This window comes from Lissotriton helveticus, chromosome 3_1, assembly GCF_964261635.1.
Source record: "Lissotriton helveticus chromosome 3_1, aLisHel1.1, whole genome shotgun sequence".
NCBI lineage: Eukaryota > Metazoa > Chordata > Amphibia > Caudata > Salamandridae > Lissotriton > Lissotriton helveticus.
In genome coordinates this window covers 1,103,507,079-1,103,525,328 of record NC_136061.1, presented here as the reverse complement: position 1 = coordinate 1,103,525,328, position 18,250 = coordinate 1,103,507,079, and the positions used below count along the sequence as shown (strand labels likewise).

At 44.0% G+C, this 18,250-nt stretch overlaps 1 protein-coding gene across 2 annotated transcripts in view; it reads left to right on the top strand.

The window, feature by feature from the left end:
• TANC1 (tetratricopeptide repeat, ankyrin repeat and coiled-coil containing 1) overlaps positions 1-18,250 on the top strand; it is a 770,747-nt gene that overhangs the window by 740,911 nt on the left and 11,586 nt on the right. The window contains exons 23-26 of one of the 2 annotated variants that reach the window (XM_078681700.1): positions 1,285-1,376; positions 7,578-7,724; positions 8,163-8,234; positions 8,552-8,652. In XM_078681700.1, coding sequence (XP_078537826.1) covers positions 1,285-1,376; positions 7,578-7,724; positions 8,163-8,234; positions 8,552-8,652 — 412 coding nt within the window. The remainder of the gene's footprint in view (positions 1-1,284; positions 1,377-7,577; positions 7,725-8,162; positions 8,235-8,551; positions 8,653-18,250) is intronic. The other variant, XM_078681701.1, reaches the window with a different exon arrangement.

The window sequence follows — 18,250 nt, the reverse complement described above, 5'->3', positions numbered from 1 at the left end:
TATGCTCCATTCCTAATCTTGCCCTACGTGTGGAAAAAAAACAATCGAACAGTGGAGCCGATGCCCATGCAAGTGCAATACCACTAATAGATAGAGTCGCTGGGTCCCATGACTCTAAAAGACTTCATTAGAAGAAAAACAAGTTGTACACGTCCGAGCCCAACACTAGAAGGTGAAAGAATGCCCAGCATGTGAATCTACAGCACTACATGCCACGAACAGATGCTTACAAGTTAGTAACATTTTCCTTCCGCTACTGAATCTGCGGTTAAATGTCAGTGCATATCAGGGAGCGCAATTGATAATATTGTGGGCTGTGTTCCTTCCATACACTGAAGACAGTGCAGAAGAGTTTTAACTTCATTCTTTTAGCCACCAGAAGTCAGTACAGTTTTGCATGTGCTGACGTGTACTGTTAGGGGAGAGGAAGTTGCCCCTCCCAAATATTAGGTGAGAAGTGCCCAACGAATACAAATTAATGCCCTCATGCTTAAATGCTAAATGTACTCCTTCTTATAAAAGACACCATAACAGTGGAATACTTTTCTGTAGTGTTTCCTCATTTCAAATAAAACTCATGAGGTAAACAGTATTATTTTAATTGAAACATCACACTTTTTTTGTTGAATGTGTGAAAGGTTTATTAGCAACTGTCAGCGGTTTATAGCTTTACAGCTTATGGCAGTTTTCCAGCTTGAGAAATAGTACTGATTTTACTGCCTGGGCATGCCCTCAATTTCACTGCTCAAGCACTGTTTGCAGTTTTGCTGCTTGAGGACCACATTTTTTGCTGAGAGAGAACTGCATGGGATTGAAATCCTTAAAAAGTGTTTGAGTGCTGCATCTTTATAAGCATCTTCTTTGCTTTTTTCTCGCCTCCCTTGATGTTATCGATATATTGAAACTAGTCTAAAAAACCTCTAGAGTTCCAGAATTACTAACTCCTAGAATTGTTATGCAAGCTAGATAGAAACAAGTTAAGAATCAACAAAAGCCATATACGAGAGAAAGACTTGTTATATTGCTAATTTAGCATCTCCTTCCTTCAAAATAAACACCTATCTGCGGATGCCTATGCATCTCAGACCCTAGCTGTTTTGTGGTATGTGCTTTTCTAGAAGTGACGTGATGGGATATTTGTGATATGATGTATGCTCGGGGGTACATTAGGAGTGCCCATGCACTCTATCACTTTCTACCCGTGTTGTGAAGTTGTGAGCAGCAGTTTGTGGTTTGTTGTCTGTTGTGATTTATTAACAGAATTCTAACTGTGCTTCTTTACAGGAAACGCAGCATGGGCCATGGCAACATCTAAACCAGATATTCTGATCATTCTTCTGCAGAAGCTGATGGAAGAAGGGAATATTTTGTACAAAGTAGGTACATTTCATAAATATGTTGCCAGTTTTAGCTCACAGAATTTGCTTTTCTATTTTAATGTTTGATGGTATGATGAAGCTATATTTGGTTTAAATTCCCCATGGGAGCGGTGTTTGATTAAATTATGAATGTGCACAGTAAGGGACAAACAAACAGATATAATGTACAGTACTTACAGTTCAGATCATTTAGCTCTCTGCAAAACACCCTTTCGACCTATACAAAACAAAAAAAGTTTGAACACACGGAGAGCCAGTCCTGGCTGTACTACCCGGTGCGTGGCCACATATTTTGCACCTGTGTTAAAGGAAGAGGGTGTTTTCTTATTTTCAGTGTGTATGGCCCCTGCAATTGAAGAAATATATTTTGCCAGTGGCCGCAGGACCATGGGCAAAGAGGTTTTTGGGAAGTGCATTAACATAACAGCCTCGAAAGTGGCACACAGTTAATGCCCCCCCCCGTGTGTGGTCTTTGGGCGTGAGAATAAAGTGAACCCAGGGACCCTACACACGGATGCAGTCTGCGTACCGAAAAGGCTTACACAGTAACTTAGTGAGTTAGATTGTGCCTTGCAAAAAAGAATTTCTATTATGTGTTTGGGGCAAGATCACAGCCTGCTCCAGAAGGTCCCAGTGAGGGTGGGCACTGGCACAAAGAGGGGTAGCGCACCGGCACAAAGAGGGGTAGTGCACCAGCACAAAGAAGAGTAGTGCACCAGATGTGTAATCAAGCCGTAGGGATCCACAACATTACCTACCTAGTTTAATCACTTCTTTGCCCACATACATTCAAATCTTGAGGTAAAAGTTGCAAGTTTTATCATCTGTGGCACCAAGAGATTGCATATATATTTATCTGTACATTACTTGTGTTGGTCCAACAAAAGCAGAACATCAATACCATAGAATCTATTTTCTTGTGGGCTTATCCGGTGTTGAAACTTTATCTATAAAAATAAATTAAGTAATGAAAACCCCCTCAAAAAATGGTGGATCACAATTTTGTATTGTTATTTCAATTATTAAAACTGTGAAAAAAGCATACACTGATATGAAGAAGGACTGAAAGACTAGAACCTATTGAAATCTTCAAGTCTTAGGTATGTTTTGAAGGACAAACCACTCCAAAAGCCTCAAGAGAAACTGCTGGAAATTACTACAATCCAGAGGAGAACAACCCTGAGTTTTCAAAATAATACAGGCCTCCACACGGAACAATCTTACCAACAGAAGAAGTGCATAGAATTCGAAGAGGTGAACCATTCATGGGAAAGGCAAATTAAACTGAAAACGGGCAAAAGTGTTTTAGAGTGGAGTGGGCCTCGATAGAAGACAAACATGGAGACTGGAAGTAGACATATTAAAATCTGTGTCGCAAAGCTGAGTGTGAATTTTAAAGGAGATTTTGAGTGGATTGCACTAATATAAGGCATAGACCGATGGTTACAAAGATCCAATAATCTCTCCTCTGCAACCAAACCCACCCACTGCATTGCTGGGGCTGGAGAGAGCAGGCACAGGCTCCCAGTCTAAGAAAAACCAAAGGTGGTGATGGACGGAGCGTTGACAATACAAACACTCACCTGATCTGGGTTTAATCCATCACCGTTCTTTAGCTCACTCCGCCACCCCAGTTCAGACATGGCCATATGCAAATCAGTCTGACCCTGTGCCTCATGGGAACAGCCCAGCCCGTACTGCCAAGCCATGTCTTCCCTGGACCGGAATCAAGCTTCCCAGGACCGGTTTCTGGCATTACAGCCATCTTCAGCCGGGCTTGCTTGACCCCAGTGGCAAAGTGAGCAAGGGACTCACGTCTGAGCATATCCTGCCAACTTAAGGCGAACAAAGAAAAACCAAAGGTGGTGATGGACGGAGCGTTGACAATACAAACACTCACCCCAGTCAACTGATCTGGGTTTAATCCATCACCGTTCTTTAGCTCACTCCGCCACCCCAGTTCAGACATGGCCATATGCAAATCAGTCTGACCCTGTGCCTCAAGGGAACAGCCCAGCCCGAACTGCCAAGCCATGTCTTCCCTGGACCGGAATCAAGCTTCCCAGGACCGATTTCTGGCATTACAGCCGTCTTCAGCCGGGCTTGCTTGACCCCAGTGGCACAGTGAGCAAGGGACTCACGTCTGAGCATGATGGATCAAACCCAGATCTTTTGACTGGGTGTGAGTGTTTGATTGGTTCAGATGCTCCGTCCATCACCACCCCCTTTTTATACCGCTTTGGCCGCCATAAGTGTGGCAGGGTATGCTCAGACGTGAGTCCCTTGCTCACTTTGCCACTGGATTCAAGCAAGCCGGGCTGAAGACGGCTGTAATGCCAGAAACCGGTCCTTGGAAGCTTGTTTCCGGTCCAGGGAAGGCATGGCTTGGCAGTTCGGGCTGGACTGTTCCCATGAGGCACAGGGTCAGACTGATTTGCATATAGCCATGTCTTAACTGGGGTGGCAGAGTGGGCTAAAGAACGGTGATGGATCAAACCCAGATCTTTTGACTGGGTGTGAGTGTTTAATTGGTTCAGATGCTCCGTCCATCACCACCCCCTTTTTGTACAGGCTCCCAGTCTGCCTGGGAGCGCATGTTGCCGGCGCTCATGCCAATCCTGACTCTGCTCTCATGCAGCGTCAAGATTTGCTGCAGTGCATTCTTGGAGCCTGTGCCGTGAATCGGAAGAGTGCGATGCGCAGGAGATGGCAGTGGCGTTAAGGTACGTTTTTTCCCTTTTTGGTCACCTGACCTCCCGCCCCCTTCTCCCCACCTCCCTCCTCCGGCCCGGCCCGCCACTTTGGCAGGGGATGGGCCGCTACTGAGTTTACTGTCCACCTCCCTTCTTGTCTTTTATCCAGTTCTACCTGATTACATTTTATTCCCCCACATGTTAAAGAACGCTCAGAACCATTAATGGTGAATAGAAAAGGTATTAACCGGTGCTAATATGGATGTGGGTAGACCTGTTGACCCACTGCAAGAGCCACCCTTTAATAGTAGTACGTGCATAGCTCAGTTTGTTTCCTTTTTGTTTGTACTTTCTTCTACATTACCTATTTTTTGAACAGCTTGCAAGGATGAAATCAACAAGCAAAAGAGAAAATGTAGGTAAAACTCGAACATATGCCACAAATTACATGAGATAGAGGGATCTCCATGAGGTTCAGGCACCTGGCGGGGTAGGAGTACCTATAGGAATGAATCACATTCCACTTGCCAATCTAGAAATAATATACTTATAGGGGAAACACAAGTAACATCACTAAATGTGAATAGGTTGACACAAGCTAAAGGGCCTCAAAATGCTTTCTCTTTCAAGAAACACATTTAGGAGTAATGGACCAATGTAGAGGAAAGCAGAAGTGTGTGTGAAGAGCTTTTTGCGTCGGAGGAAATAGCAGGGCACCTGGCAGAGGCCAATGCTCTTATGTAACTTCATCTGGAAAAAATATTCTATATGCTTTATGGCACCCTCCAATGTATCAATATCATTCTGGTAAATGTATGTGTACCACGTGCATAGGGTTTAGGGGCTTTTCATTTCTGCTAAAGACCCTAATAAAAATCCTGCCTTACACCAGATTAAGATTGGAATGCAATTTCAATATGACTCTGAACCTTGGCAAGGATAGAAGCGGTTGGGAAACTGCTGTAGCAGTTATAAAGATCTTGGAGACCCCAGTGATGTATGGAGGGAGTTTGTTTTGAAGGGAAACTCCTAAGCAATTTTAAAAACGTGTACTTTTTACATACTGCAGCTAGATTGATAAAATACAGATTAACACCCTGGCCATGCACATGTTACACATATATCGATTAGACCTCTCCCCAGTGATTCATTCTTATTGGCAAAGCTGTGGGGAAATGTTCTACTGAGTGGTTAAATAACACCCCTTTCAGCTCAAGTGGAAGACCACAGAGTAATATAGTTCCTAGAATTACATAATATATGAAGGCAGTGCCTATGTTGCTTTTTTCCCTATGGGATCAAGGGCAATGTTCCTGAGGAACAAATAGCGTACAAATAGCGTATGCAGAAGCTGAAAACAAAAGAAATTGAAGAGGATAAGAATAAAGGCAGAAAAGGGAGTTTGAACAAGCCAGAAGGTAAACATTAGTGTGAACTACAGCAGGTGAAAAAGATATACAGGCAATATACAAACCAATTTTGATTCTGTACTTAGTGACTAAACGAATGAAAAAACAGCTTATGTTAAGAGTTTATTTAAAAGCCAGGCGCATAGCCAACCGACTTCTGTTTTTAAGATAAAAACAAAAGAGAGCGGTGCTAAATAAGGCATTTGCAAGGACGAGTGTTACGGTGTGTCTTTAAGACAAAAACAATAACATTTTGTTAGAAAAAACCCAAAAAGGAGGACCTTCTCGCACACACTAACCACAGAATGCAGAGCCATAGCCTTCTTATAGCCCTTTGCGGCTGACTTGTAGCTAAGTGACGGAGACCAGCAAAGGTAAAGGAGGATCCAAGGAAAATATCACTTTTACAAGGGTTACACGTGGGTAGCAGGCTGCGTTGGTGGGTTATTCCTCACAGGAGGAAGTGTAGTCAGCCATTAAAAGCTGCAGAGTACTGTATTTGTATACCCAATCTTCTGGTTTCTTATAAATTTAGATCCACCAACGACCTATTCTCTTGAAGGGCAGTAACATAAAGTGAACAGGTGCTACTGTACTTCAGCTCTGCCTGGAGGAAAGATTTGGGAAAACAAACTCATGACCTGTATATCCTACCAGAAGTGTCTGAGCCATCCTGTTTTTCCTTGATTGTGGTGGTAACTGTGGAGAAAGCTTATCATAGTGTAGCAAGAACATACACATAAGTTGTTTTTTTACGTGATTCTCTGCCAGATTGAGGAGCTGTATTAAAGCTGTTGTATGACTGTCTGTGAAAGTATCCCTCTGTGAAAATATTATGTGCCAAGGATTCACCTCCAGGGACTCGTCAGCTGTTCCAATGACCGCACAGGTTTACTGACTTAAAATCTTTGATTTGGACCCTAAATCTACTTTAATATATGTAACATTATTAATTGATAAAGTAATGCCCCTACCATCTTCATTTTGCCTGTGTCTGCATATTAAAACTTGGGATTCAGATTTCACAAAGCCAAAGGTATTGCGGATGTTATAAAAAGTGGATACTGCAGTGAACAAAGAAAGAGCAAATAGATCTTTCACCTTATATTTCATGTTATCCTTTTTTATACAAATTGCAATTTGAATGTAGTGGAACTGAAAATGTTTTATGCATGTGTTATTAAAGAAAAAGAAAAAATGCAAACTGCAACGATTGCTAAGCTTGTACATATGCAATTGGCACTTCCTATTGTCCTAGAGTTTCTTAAATTTGATCAGCAGTAGTGGGCAAAATAGGTATGGTTCTTCCAAGAAAATTCGGCCATCACCTTTGCTAGCTATGCATCAGGTTCTCCAGAAGAAATTAGGGTCATCCTCTATTGAGAAAACATGGTTATTCCAGGCTCTAGGGATGGCAATTAAGTTCATTTTGAAGAAAGATAAAATCTCACTATCCACTAATGTTGAAGAGTGGAACTCAGAAATGAAACCACTTTCTTGCCACGGAAAAGGAAAAACTGCTTATGTGTAATATTCACCTTACGAGAAATGCCTATTGACATCATGAGCCCCAGTTGTCCCACGCTCAGGTAGGACTATTCAGTACATATGCTTATTAAGGGAGATCCCCTACAGAGGAGGAGGTATTTATATAGGTAAAAATCAAGTAGAATTGTATGATGAGTGTGGAAAATATGTAATTACATTTGTAAATGTGCTGGTTGGAGATTCATTAGATTCAGTGCGTGTTCATATGCTCTGGTGACGAGATTTGTAGGTTGTAAAATGCTGTTCTATTTCTGACCTGCTATATCTGGCTTCATCAATCACCAGGTTTTCTACTTACCGCTGTCAACTGATTTATCAAAAAATTTATATGGAGGCCAAATTTATCTCCTTCACTTCCTGTTCAATGTTAAATACATTTTTAAACCAGAGCTCATAATGATAGACTGTGAATACTTTTTTCTTGTAAAGAATTTTGGCGTGCCATTTAATAATTGCATCGAAACACACCTAAAATCCACTAAAGGGTTAAACGTCAGCGTGATCGTGTGAAACATTTTCTAAATGCTCCTTTCTTAACCTACACCTAGAAAGGGAAGATGAAAGAAGCTGCTCAAAGATACCAGTATGCCCTCAGGAAATTTCCACGAGAAGGATTTGGAGAAGAAATCCATGCCTTCAATGAATTGCGAGTTTCTCTGTATTTGAACCTGTCGCGATGTCGCAGAAAAACAAATGTGAGTTATGGATTAAAATATTTGATCATTTGTTAAGGTACACAATTTCTAAAAAGAAAGTCAAGCACCCTCTGGTTATTGTGACTGTTATTTTGTTTATTGCAAACAGTTTCAGAGTGTAAGTATGCCTAAGGGAATTCAGGTTTTTATTAATGGCTTTCTTTCATTACATGTATTGTCCTTTTTTCAAATATTTTGCTTGTACGGTTACATATATTATCAATTGTGAGCAAATATATTAACTGAATGTTCAGCACTATATTTCGTGCACTGTGCAAGATGACCTTCAGAAACGTTTTTTGGCAATATCTTTTAGCATGTAGGTTGCTAATGAAAGGGATCCTAATTTTCAGGGCTTTAATGCATACATGGAATTCAGTTTTTTAAATGATGTGGCGCCTCCAGGTGTGCACCCTGTGATATTGATATTTTTTGCAGGAGTCGTCTGTCCTGGATGTGGTGCATGAACACGATTGTTCAGCTGTGTCTCATTGTGAGGTACAGGTCCAGGTATGGGATCTTAGTTTCCCACACAAAGACCTGTGGTGTACCACTTTTTGTATTAATTCACTAACATCACTGTTCAACCGGAGACCTTTTGGCTGGCTACCTTTTCTTGCATCCCTGGGTTTGTAATGTAAATTTCAATGCTAATAATCCTTTTCTTAAGTGTTTAATGTAACAGTGGTGTCACGCTGGAATCCCGGCCTTATACATTGAATGAGGTGTGGGTTGTCAGAAATCACAGCAGACCTGTCCAGCTGATATTTTGTGGAATTACTTCATAATCAGTAACATTTTTTTAATTCCATTTGTACGTGGATTAGGATTTCGGCATGGCAGAGGAATTTGCTTCCAAAGCACTTGAACTCAAATCTAACTCCTATGAAGCATATTATGCCAGAGCAAGAGCCAAGAGAAGCAGCAGGTATTTTAACTTGTATCATTGGTGGTTTACCTATTGTACAGGTTTTTTTTTTTTCAGAGCTCACTTCATAATATTTTGTATTGACTTGCAGCAGTAAGTAGGTTGGTCGGTGGCAAGTATGCACACATACATGCATCTCTGTGTTTTGTGATGTGGCCTGGTCTCAGTGCTGGCAGATGGTTGACTGCAGGCCAGCAAGGCGGTGGTGCAAGGCTTCATTGGCAAAGAAGTGGCCTCTGTTGGTTTTATAAATGACATAGCGATGCCAATGCTCATAGGTCTTAGGAAACAATTTCACAGTTTTGGCAGGCTAGGAGGGTGAATGCATAGAAACAGAAGGATGTGTGGGGAACTTAAGATTAGATGATCCCAGTGAGTAAGTCAAGCATACAGCTAAACACTGTTGGCATGCTAGAAAGGTGAGACGCTATTTGTAGTGAGTACAAGGGTGAGGCACAGTCAATCGTCTTTTTTCTTTAGCCCATTTTAATGAGTTTAACAATATTACACATACATGGTGATCTCATCAGGACTAATGAAACATTTACATTATTTGTGTACTCATCCTCTGACTTGCGCCAGTGTTTTGATACAATATTGTAAACAGGAATTATTGGTTCTTCTTTTCACTAACAATGAAACAGTAAACAACAGTTGGTCATGCAGTGGTATCTTCACATCATTAAGTACTCTGAGTGTTTGGAGTGTTTTCCTTCTACTCCTGACAGGACCAATTAACTTTTTATCTTAGTGGCATACAGGAAGAAAGTGGCATACCTCTCCGTAATACCATTAACCGATCAACAGACCATATTGACAGAGACATGTGTAGTGGCGTGAGTTGGGTGCTTGAAGGAGAGGGACAGGAGAGCAGAATAGGAGGGAGGAAAGAGGAGAGGGGTTGTGGAGAAAAGGAGGCGAGGGGTTGCACCATGTAAGGCACCCAGAGGCTGAGGTAAGTGTAAGTTTGCACGTAAACGTTTCAGCTCTTTATAAGTTTGTAAGTCTAGTAACAGCACATCCCAGTCTGCTGCAGTGGGGAGCCTGTGTAAGCCCCTTGCCTCCTCATGACTCAATGCCACAGTCTCTGCCTTTCTCCACTTGAGCATCGCCACAAACCAGTGGGCAATAACTGATAATGTCTGAGCCTTCCATTGCATGGCAATAAGTCTGCGGACCATAAGCAGTGCTAAGTCAATGAAGCGATTCACAGCTTTTGAGCGCTTAACAGTCGCCGTAGTGCGCCTTCCATCATGCATACATTTGTGCAACCAGTCACCTCTGTTATTGCATTGGAGACGTCTCCCCATAGTGCTACTACCCCTGGACAGCCCCAGAACATATGTGCCATATCTGCTGCTTACCGATGATATCAAGGAGATGCCGAAGCGGCCCGAACATCTGGTGGAGTGTCGCTGGCATGAGGTAGGCTCTATGCAGAATGTTAAGCTGGATGTATAGAAACTTAGTGTTTCGGGATCGTTTTCTTGGATAGATCAGTGCACTCGCCCTCTCCTTCTTTATTAGCTCTCTGCCTATGTCCCCTCCCAACCCATATGAGTCGCGGACAATGGATCATACATGATGTACGCCAAAGCTCGGACAAACCACATGATTAGTTTGCAGCCCCCACCCATTATGTGGTGTGTGTGTATTAGCGGGTGCTATTTTGGCTCAGTGTCTCTGATGTTTCATATCCGATCCAGCTCAGCTAACAAACTCTTAGCCATGGGCCAGGAAGTGACCCCCGAGTAGTTCATTTTAGTCCTGCAATCTATCAAAGGGCAGGAGTGCCCCGTCTTGAAATAAGGCACCCGGTGCACCCACTCCTGAGTCTCCCACGTCACTAAACCCTCCCTTCCTATCATGCTGTTAAACGATGTGATGGAACATTGTGGGATTTCGAGTGAGTATTGAGGAATGGGCAGCTGGAGTTGCAGGCTTCATAGCAAACTGCCCCGTGCTATATGTAGCAGACTATTGCAATCTGGTGGTGGTCCCGAGTGCGGTAGAAAGGTCTGTTGGACCACTTGCTGCTCGTGCACAGGGATGGATAGCCATGGCTCTACTGTGAGGCGCCCTGCCAACCGGCATGCGGGCCACTGAAGTTGTGCCGCTAAATAATAGTGTTCAAAGTTTGAGGCTCCCAGGCCTCCTCTGTTCACTGGCATTTGCAACTTACGGAGTGCAACTCGTCGCCCACCCTTGTTCCAGCTGAAGCTACCCTGGGCTGAATGCAGTCTGTGTGAAATGTAGATTTAGGAATATGTACCGGAAGGTTGTGAAAATAATAAAGTAAATGGGAGAGCATCACCATTTTGGACAGGGGGACACTACCCTGCACCATGAGCAGCAGTGTGCTCCAGAAAGCAATTTGGGGGCTGAGAGGTGCAATGGCCCTAGTGAGGTTCCCATCTATGACGTCTTGCGTCTCATGGTAAATATTTATGCCTACATATCAAAAGGTGCGGTGCTCCCACTGCAGGGGATGAGAATCTATAGCCAGATTGTTCTGGGGGCAATTTGGGTGTAACGGGAAGAGGCATGACTTAGCCCAGCTACCCAGTGGGGTGCTCTTAAGGAGTCCAGCTTGTTGATGACAAGAGTGTTGCTGGGGAGCGACTGGAACCGGCGATTGAGGAGTTGAAAGCAGACAGCAGTTTGTCTTATGCTAGTGTCTTTTGCCACTGAACACTATGATAACTGGCTGAACATACCGTTCAGCGGAGGAAATGCAGATAGAGCACTTTGGGTGCTGGTAAGGAGAGCAAATAGAGCATTTCAGTGTTGCTAAGCTAAAGGAAACTCAGTTATCCAGTGGTGAATGACTGTATGAAATTCCACAAACTTAAAATGTAGGTGGCAACTGAATGAAGAAAAATTAAATTGTCATATTGTGGGTGAGTGAAGTTCCTCCTGTAGTCTTAAGGCTGACAAGCCTCCATGAAATGCATCTTCATGTTTGGGAACGGCACTTCACCATACAGACTGAAATTGGCATTTCAAGATCCCAATAAAAAACGCAAACACACACATTACAATTATGGTATACCAGTGCCAGTCTTAGCGATTTTAGAAACTTCCTCCTAAACACTTTATAAAATGTATAAAAGAAATAAAGAGCATGCAACATTGGAAAAGCAAATCGGCACTAGGGCAGAGTGTAGCCATTTTCTCTTCCACTTTCCCTTTAGGGAGGCTTAAAATATTTGGAAGAAGACCAAACCTAAAACATACTCACAGATTTCTTTGTCAGGAGTTATGAATACAATTCCATTACATTCCAGGTTAGGATGTAAGAAGTGCATAACCCTCACAGCCGTCTCCCTTTCTTGTTAAAGAATACGATGGAATAATGTACCTACTTTCCCTTTGTGAGATGTCAAAAATGTAACCGGATACCTAGAAGAAGAAAAAAAACTCTACTCCTTATTTTCTCCCAAAATAGCATAATATAGTCTGGCTATGGTATTACATTGGGATTGTCCATAGCAAGTAAGTCTGTCAAAATTGATTTTGTTAGCTCTACAAATCCGTTACTACGCTGAAAGCCACAGCAATAGCGGGGCACATTTTATTTTGTTCTCCAAATGCACCATTGGGTTACTGAAAAGGTGGCAGCTGGTTGGAGCAAATCAAGGGACTACCACAGGAACATATTTTCTTCTGCCGAGAGATATTTAATTTTTAAAAATCTCCAGAACCTACTGCCAAAGCGACTAGCGGCATACTTTTTGCCTAGTTGATCTTAAGTAAAGATAGGATATGAATGTCCCCCCTTATTCTAGAAAAAATTAAGATACCACTGTAATCTTTTGCTAAATTGTTAGATTTTGGGGATAACAAAAAAACCCAATTAAGGTTAACATCAAAAAAAGTACCTAAATAGGAAAAGAAGCATACCCTTTCAAAAGATGTACTGTTAACATTTATATTTTTCGCTTGCAGGATTTTGGTATTAGGGACATGAACTTAGATTTTGCTACATCAATTTATATCCAGTATGTTAGCTAAGAATTAGAGTAAGGTTATACTTAACTATGATGTTGGTGCACTTGTCTAGGTCTACCTGCGACTCACTAAACCAGTCTACTTTCTTAAATAACCTTTCACCCTAAGGATAGAATAGATTTGGAGGAACAAGTTTCAGTCTCACATAGGACAGAATGCCCTTACTATCAAGTTGTGGTCGCTTTTTTTTACTGTTGATAACTTCATAAGAGTTGACATATTTCAGAAATTGAAATATTTGCTTAAAATATTACCAATAATGCTAGGGGAATCACTGCCCTTAAAAGTACAAATGGTCAGTAATGCACACATGGAGCAACTGGAACAATTATACAACCCACAGGTGTCATGAAAACGTTCCATAAGTCTTTCTTGGGCATCCTTTTTAAAATGTATTTAAGAACCCTAGAGGCAGGGCACTTTCTTCAGATGTTTTCATCTCCACTGTGAGCATGGTGTCAGAGCTTATGTGGTCGTAGTTTTGAATTAATATCCTTAATAATCACAACACCTATCCTAGGGGATCTATAAGCATACCTAGAGTACTTAACCTCTTTAAGAAATTCAGAAAATACTACCAGATCTGTAGAATTTGAAGATCCAATGTGATTACTATAAATATAACTAAAAGAACAAAGCCATTCGTAAACTCAAGTTTCATGCTCATGAGGTTCCTGTGGTTGAACTCTTTCACAGAGCAAGTTCAAAAACCGTGAAAGGAAACAAAGGTCACTACTCCACTTGGGCAGCCTTTAGCAACTGACTGAGCTGGCGTGAAAAAGGACCAACAGCAATTAAGGTGTTCTGGATGGTCTGGAGTCTGTGTGTGAGATGCTTGGAGTTTCCGACGCAGATTGCATTGCCGTAGTTGAGCCTGCTAGTGATGAGTGCCTGTATCAGCCATTTGAAGTTTTTTCGTAGCATGCATAAGATGAGGAAGCAGGCAGCACAGATGTTAGATGTAACTCCAAATAAGTTCAGGTACATTGAGTCACACTGCTCAGGGGAACAGTCCTGAGGAAGAAAGCCAAAGGGATGGCTTCTGAAACATGTCGAAGAAAGAGACCCTTCAAAGTACACCATCTACACCTCCCCATTTTTACCATTCTCAGCTAGGGAAGTCAATGAAGTATATTTTTTCCACTAGCCGGAGAATATTTAAATCATGATTTATATATTTTTCACTATCCCACGCCCTACACATATACACCAATTACTAAATTAAGTGCTCTCGTGTCTACGTAGGTAGTAGCACGCCCCGGACGAGGGGCGGGAAGACCCCAAAGATGAAGCAGGACACTGAATCAGGTTTCAGTGTGTGAGGGGTATTTTACAATGTTTTTAATACTGCCCTTCCTGCAAGTAAGAGAAGGTCTTCTGATTTTTCCAGACGCCATCATTTAAACACCTTAAATAAGATTAATCACACACTTATGCACATATATATGTACATGTAGATAATGGTAGAATCCCTTTGTTGAATTACGATATCAAGCGGAGGACGATTCTTGTCAGGATGAATCCCAGGTTGCGGGCGTGGTCCGAGGGTGTCGGCTGCGGGCCACCAGGAGTCGTCCCAGCCGGAAGGGGATTGTCCGAGGATGAGGACCTCCGTCTTGTCTGAGTTCAGCTTCAGGCGGCTGAGCTTCATCCATTCTGCAACGTCTTTCATTCCTTCTTGGAGGTTGGTTTTGGCGGTGGCTGGGTCTTTGGTGAGAGAGAGTATCCGCTGGGTATCGTCGGCGTAGGTGATGATGTTGATGTTGTGTTTGCGTGCGATGGCTGCGAGGGGACTCATGTAGATATTGAAGAGGGTTGGGCTGAGCGAGGAGCCTTGGGGTGCGCCGCAGATGATCTTGGTGGCCGCTGAGCGGAAAGGAGGCGGACTCTCTGGGTTCTGTCTGAGAGGAACGAGGTGATCCAGTCCAGGGCCTTTCCTTGGATCCCAGTGTTGAAGAGGCGGGTTATCAGGGTGCGATGGCATACGGTATCAAAGGCTGCCGAGAGGCCCAGGAGGATGAGAGCGGTTGTCTCTCCGTTGTCCATCATGGTCCTGATGTCGTCGGTGGCTGCGATGAGGGCGGTCTCGGTGCTGTTGTTGGCACGAAATCCGGACTGGGACTGGTCGAGCGAGTTGTTTGTCTCGAGGAATGCAGTCAGCTGTTTATTGACTGTCTTCTCGATGACCTTTGCGGGGAAGGGAAGAAGAGAGATGGGGCAGAAGTTTTTGAGGTCTTTGGGGTCCGCTGTGGGTTTCTTCAGAAGGGTGTTGATTTCTGCATGTTTCCAGCTCTCAGGGAAGGTGGCTGACGTGAAGGACTTGTTAATGACGCTCCGGAGGTGGAGTGCGATGATGATGTCGGCTTTGTTTTTTTTTTATAAATCTTTTTATTATTTATAGAAAAACAAAGAACAAGAAGGCGTATCAAGTGCAATACAGTCAATGATGGACGTTAAATCGAACAATTGTAAAATCAGGATATTAGCGGGACATCAAGTAGGACACGGAGACCCAACGCCTATAGTTAGTCAAAAAAATAGAAGAACAAATGACATTTACGATATACCCTCAGCATGCAGCACTCAGGTTCCGCCCACCTACTGAATCAGGATATCTAAGATTGTGTAGCCCCCTCGATATTGAAGTCATATACAGGATAAATTATGGACATCGACATCTACCATAAATGAGTCAGAATCGTAGAGCTTGTACTGCTACCCGATACTGCAATATAAACAGGATAAATGACGAATATTCGTACTTGGAGAGACCAAGAAAAGGAAAGGAAACCAAAAGAAAAATAAACAGCGCAGCAAGCGCAACACCCCACCCCCCACCCTGCACCCCTGCATATAGCTTACGCCGACCCCAACTAGCAGTGTGCCTGTCGCCCCATCTAAACTAAGTTAACTAAAAGTAGTACTCGGAGTAGGACCTTCGTTCAGGCTCCCGGCCTCTACCCCCCCACTCCCCCCCGCCACATTTGAGCCTCCCCTTTATTTACAGAATAACTAAATATTACTCAAACAGACTGAGAGTTGGGGAATAGTTTTTCGCCAAGTTCAACCCCGTTACCAATGTTTTGTAAGTGAGTCCACACATCCACCGAGCCAATAAATGTCTCCAAACAGTCAGTTGTTCTCAGCCTTGGCCCGCTCGATCAGGGGCACGGATATTTCCGAGCCGGACTTCCGTCATCTCAAGAGAGTAGAAGGGCCAAAGATAGTCATCCAGCTGCACACGGAAGCAAGCTGGGAACAACTGGGCATATTCGACCACATTGTCTCTGAGTTCCGTCCATACCAACAAGAACCCCCGGCAATGTTTCCAGACCAGTTGCTTAGAGTCCGGGAAGAAGAAAAGGGCCATACAGTCAAACCACCCTTGAGTCTCAGTCTGATCTGTCAGTAGACTAGCGCCACGCAGACTTTCCACCACCAGAGCTGCTATTGAGTGCCAGGCTTCATCCAGGACCTTCAGTGGTCGGAAAGTAGTAGATGTGTAGTCTAGACACTCCCGAATCTCCGGTTTTCTGGGGTGTATGTCGTTGGTTGGTTTGGTTGCTGTGGGCTTCCTGGCTCTCGGTTTGTCGATCGGTGGGGTAATAGTCGTTCTCGTTAGCCCAAGTTCAGAAGTTATAGCGACCAATTTTTTTTCCAAGGCTCGGGCTCTCTGGCCCAGGGAAGAATGTAAGTTTCCGATAGCCGCCATGACAGCTCCAATCGTTGGTCCAGCCCCGGCCAGCGCTAATTCTTCTCCCCTATCGTCGACATTCTTACCATCCTTGGACAGAATAGATCGACCCAAGTGGTGTGTTCGATCTTTCTCGGTCACTTTGGTCTGATTTGTGATTAGTTCAAACTCTGGCGCCATTTTGTTGTTCTCGATCGCGGCTTAAGCCCTGTGTCTATAGATATAGACCCCGCTTTGCTGTAAAGTTACAGTCCAGATGTGAACCCATCGATTTGTTGGGAGATTTCAGGGTAGTGTTCAGGATTGCGCCCGTATCCAACGGGCCGAGTCCCAAATAATGTCCAAATCGTACATACTCTGGGCTGCGTGAATTGGGGCGGTCCGAATATTTCCCGCCGTGCTATTTTATCGCTCCACTTGCGCCACTAATCAATGTGGATGTTTGCCGCTGGAATTGGGCAAAACTCCACCTCCATGTCAGTTGACCGGTCCCTCCCGGACCTTTATGGCCGATGTTGTTCAACTAGTGGCCGGCTGCTCCCATACTCTAGGCCCCAGCTCAAATGTTGATGTAGGCCGCAAACTTCAAGGCGACGTTTCTCCGTCCTAGAAGCTGGTGGATCGCTCGGGATCACTCGATCAGGCGTCGTTACGATTCATCTGTACGAGGGTGTTGCATAGGCGCAGGATAAGTAACAGGATCTTGTGGCAGGATAAGGAGGTCTACGGAGCCGGGAACCTAAGCGGCCATCTTGGTTGCCAGCTTGGCTCCTCCCCGATGTCGGCTTTGTTGAAGATATGATGGGGGCATGGGTCCGAGGGGGAGCCGGAGTGGATAGTGTTCATGACGTGAGTGGTGTCTTCAGTGCTGATGGGGGTCCAGGCGCAGAAGGTGGTGGTCGGGGTCGTTGGTTCGGTGACTGGAGGCGGAGTCTGGGTCCGAAGCTCTCTTGTATATCTGCAATCTTGCGGTGGAAGAACGTGGCGAGGGAGTTGCAGAGGTCTTGTGTCGGTGTGATGTTGTTGTTGCTGGGGTTGGAAAGCTCTTTGACGGTGCTGAAGAGTTCTTTGCTGTTGTGGGTGTTGCTGTCTAGCCGTTTTTTGAAAGATGACCTTTTGGTGGTGCGGATCAGCTGGTGGTGTTTGCGCGTGGCATTCTTGAGGGCTGTAATGTTTTCTGTTGTCCGTTCGTGGCGCCAGGTTTTTTCGAGGGTTCGGCAGGATTTCTTTGAGGGCGTCCGTGAACCATGAGGTTTTCCTGTAGCCGTTCTTGCTTGGGGGGTTCTTCAGTGGGGCGAGGTCGTCTGTGCAGTTGGTGTTCCACTGTGCGAGGTTGTGGGCTGCTTCGTTTGTGTCAGCGGTGTCGGCAGGCGGGTTATGGCTTAGAGATGAGAGGAGCTGGTCTGTGGTGATTTTGCTCCAGCATCGGCGGGGGATCTGTTGCGTGCGGTGGTGGGAAGAATCACCTCAAAGAAAAAAAAATAAGACTACTCTACCAGGGCCTTATAGGAGCAGCGAGGGGCTTTAGAGACAGGAGGAGGAACACTTGTGTTACTTATACTTTGTATACCTAGATCGCTAGGAATTTGGTTTGTACTGCAGTGACAAGCAGTTATGTGCGGGGGCTCGGGCAACTTCAAGAATTTCTGCCCTGCCATATACTCTTATCTCGTGATGATGCAGGGCCACAAATTCCTTGCCTCTCTAGGTCTGACCTTTGTTTTCACAAACACCCACGGCCTTGGTGTCTTACTTCAGCTTCAGGCACCACATATAAGTGACCTGAATCTATCACAGACGTGACTTTTACTTTCAGTTAGTTTCTATCCCGTTTATCTTGGCAATGTTGTTCTATCAAAATATGGGTGTAAATCTAATTGAGAACACTTAGGG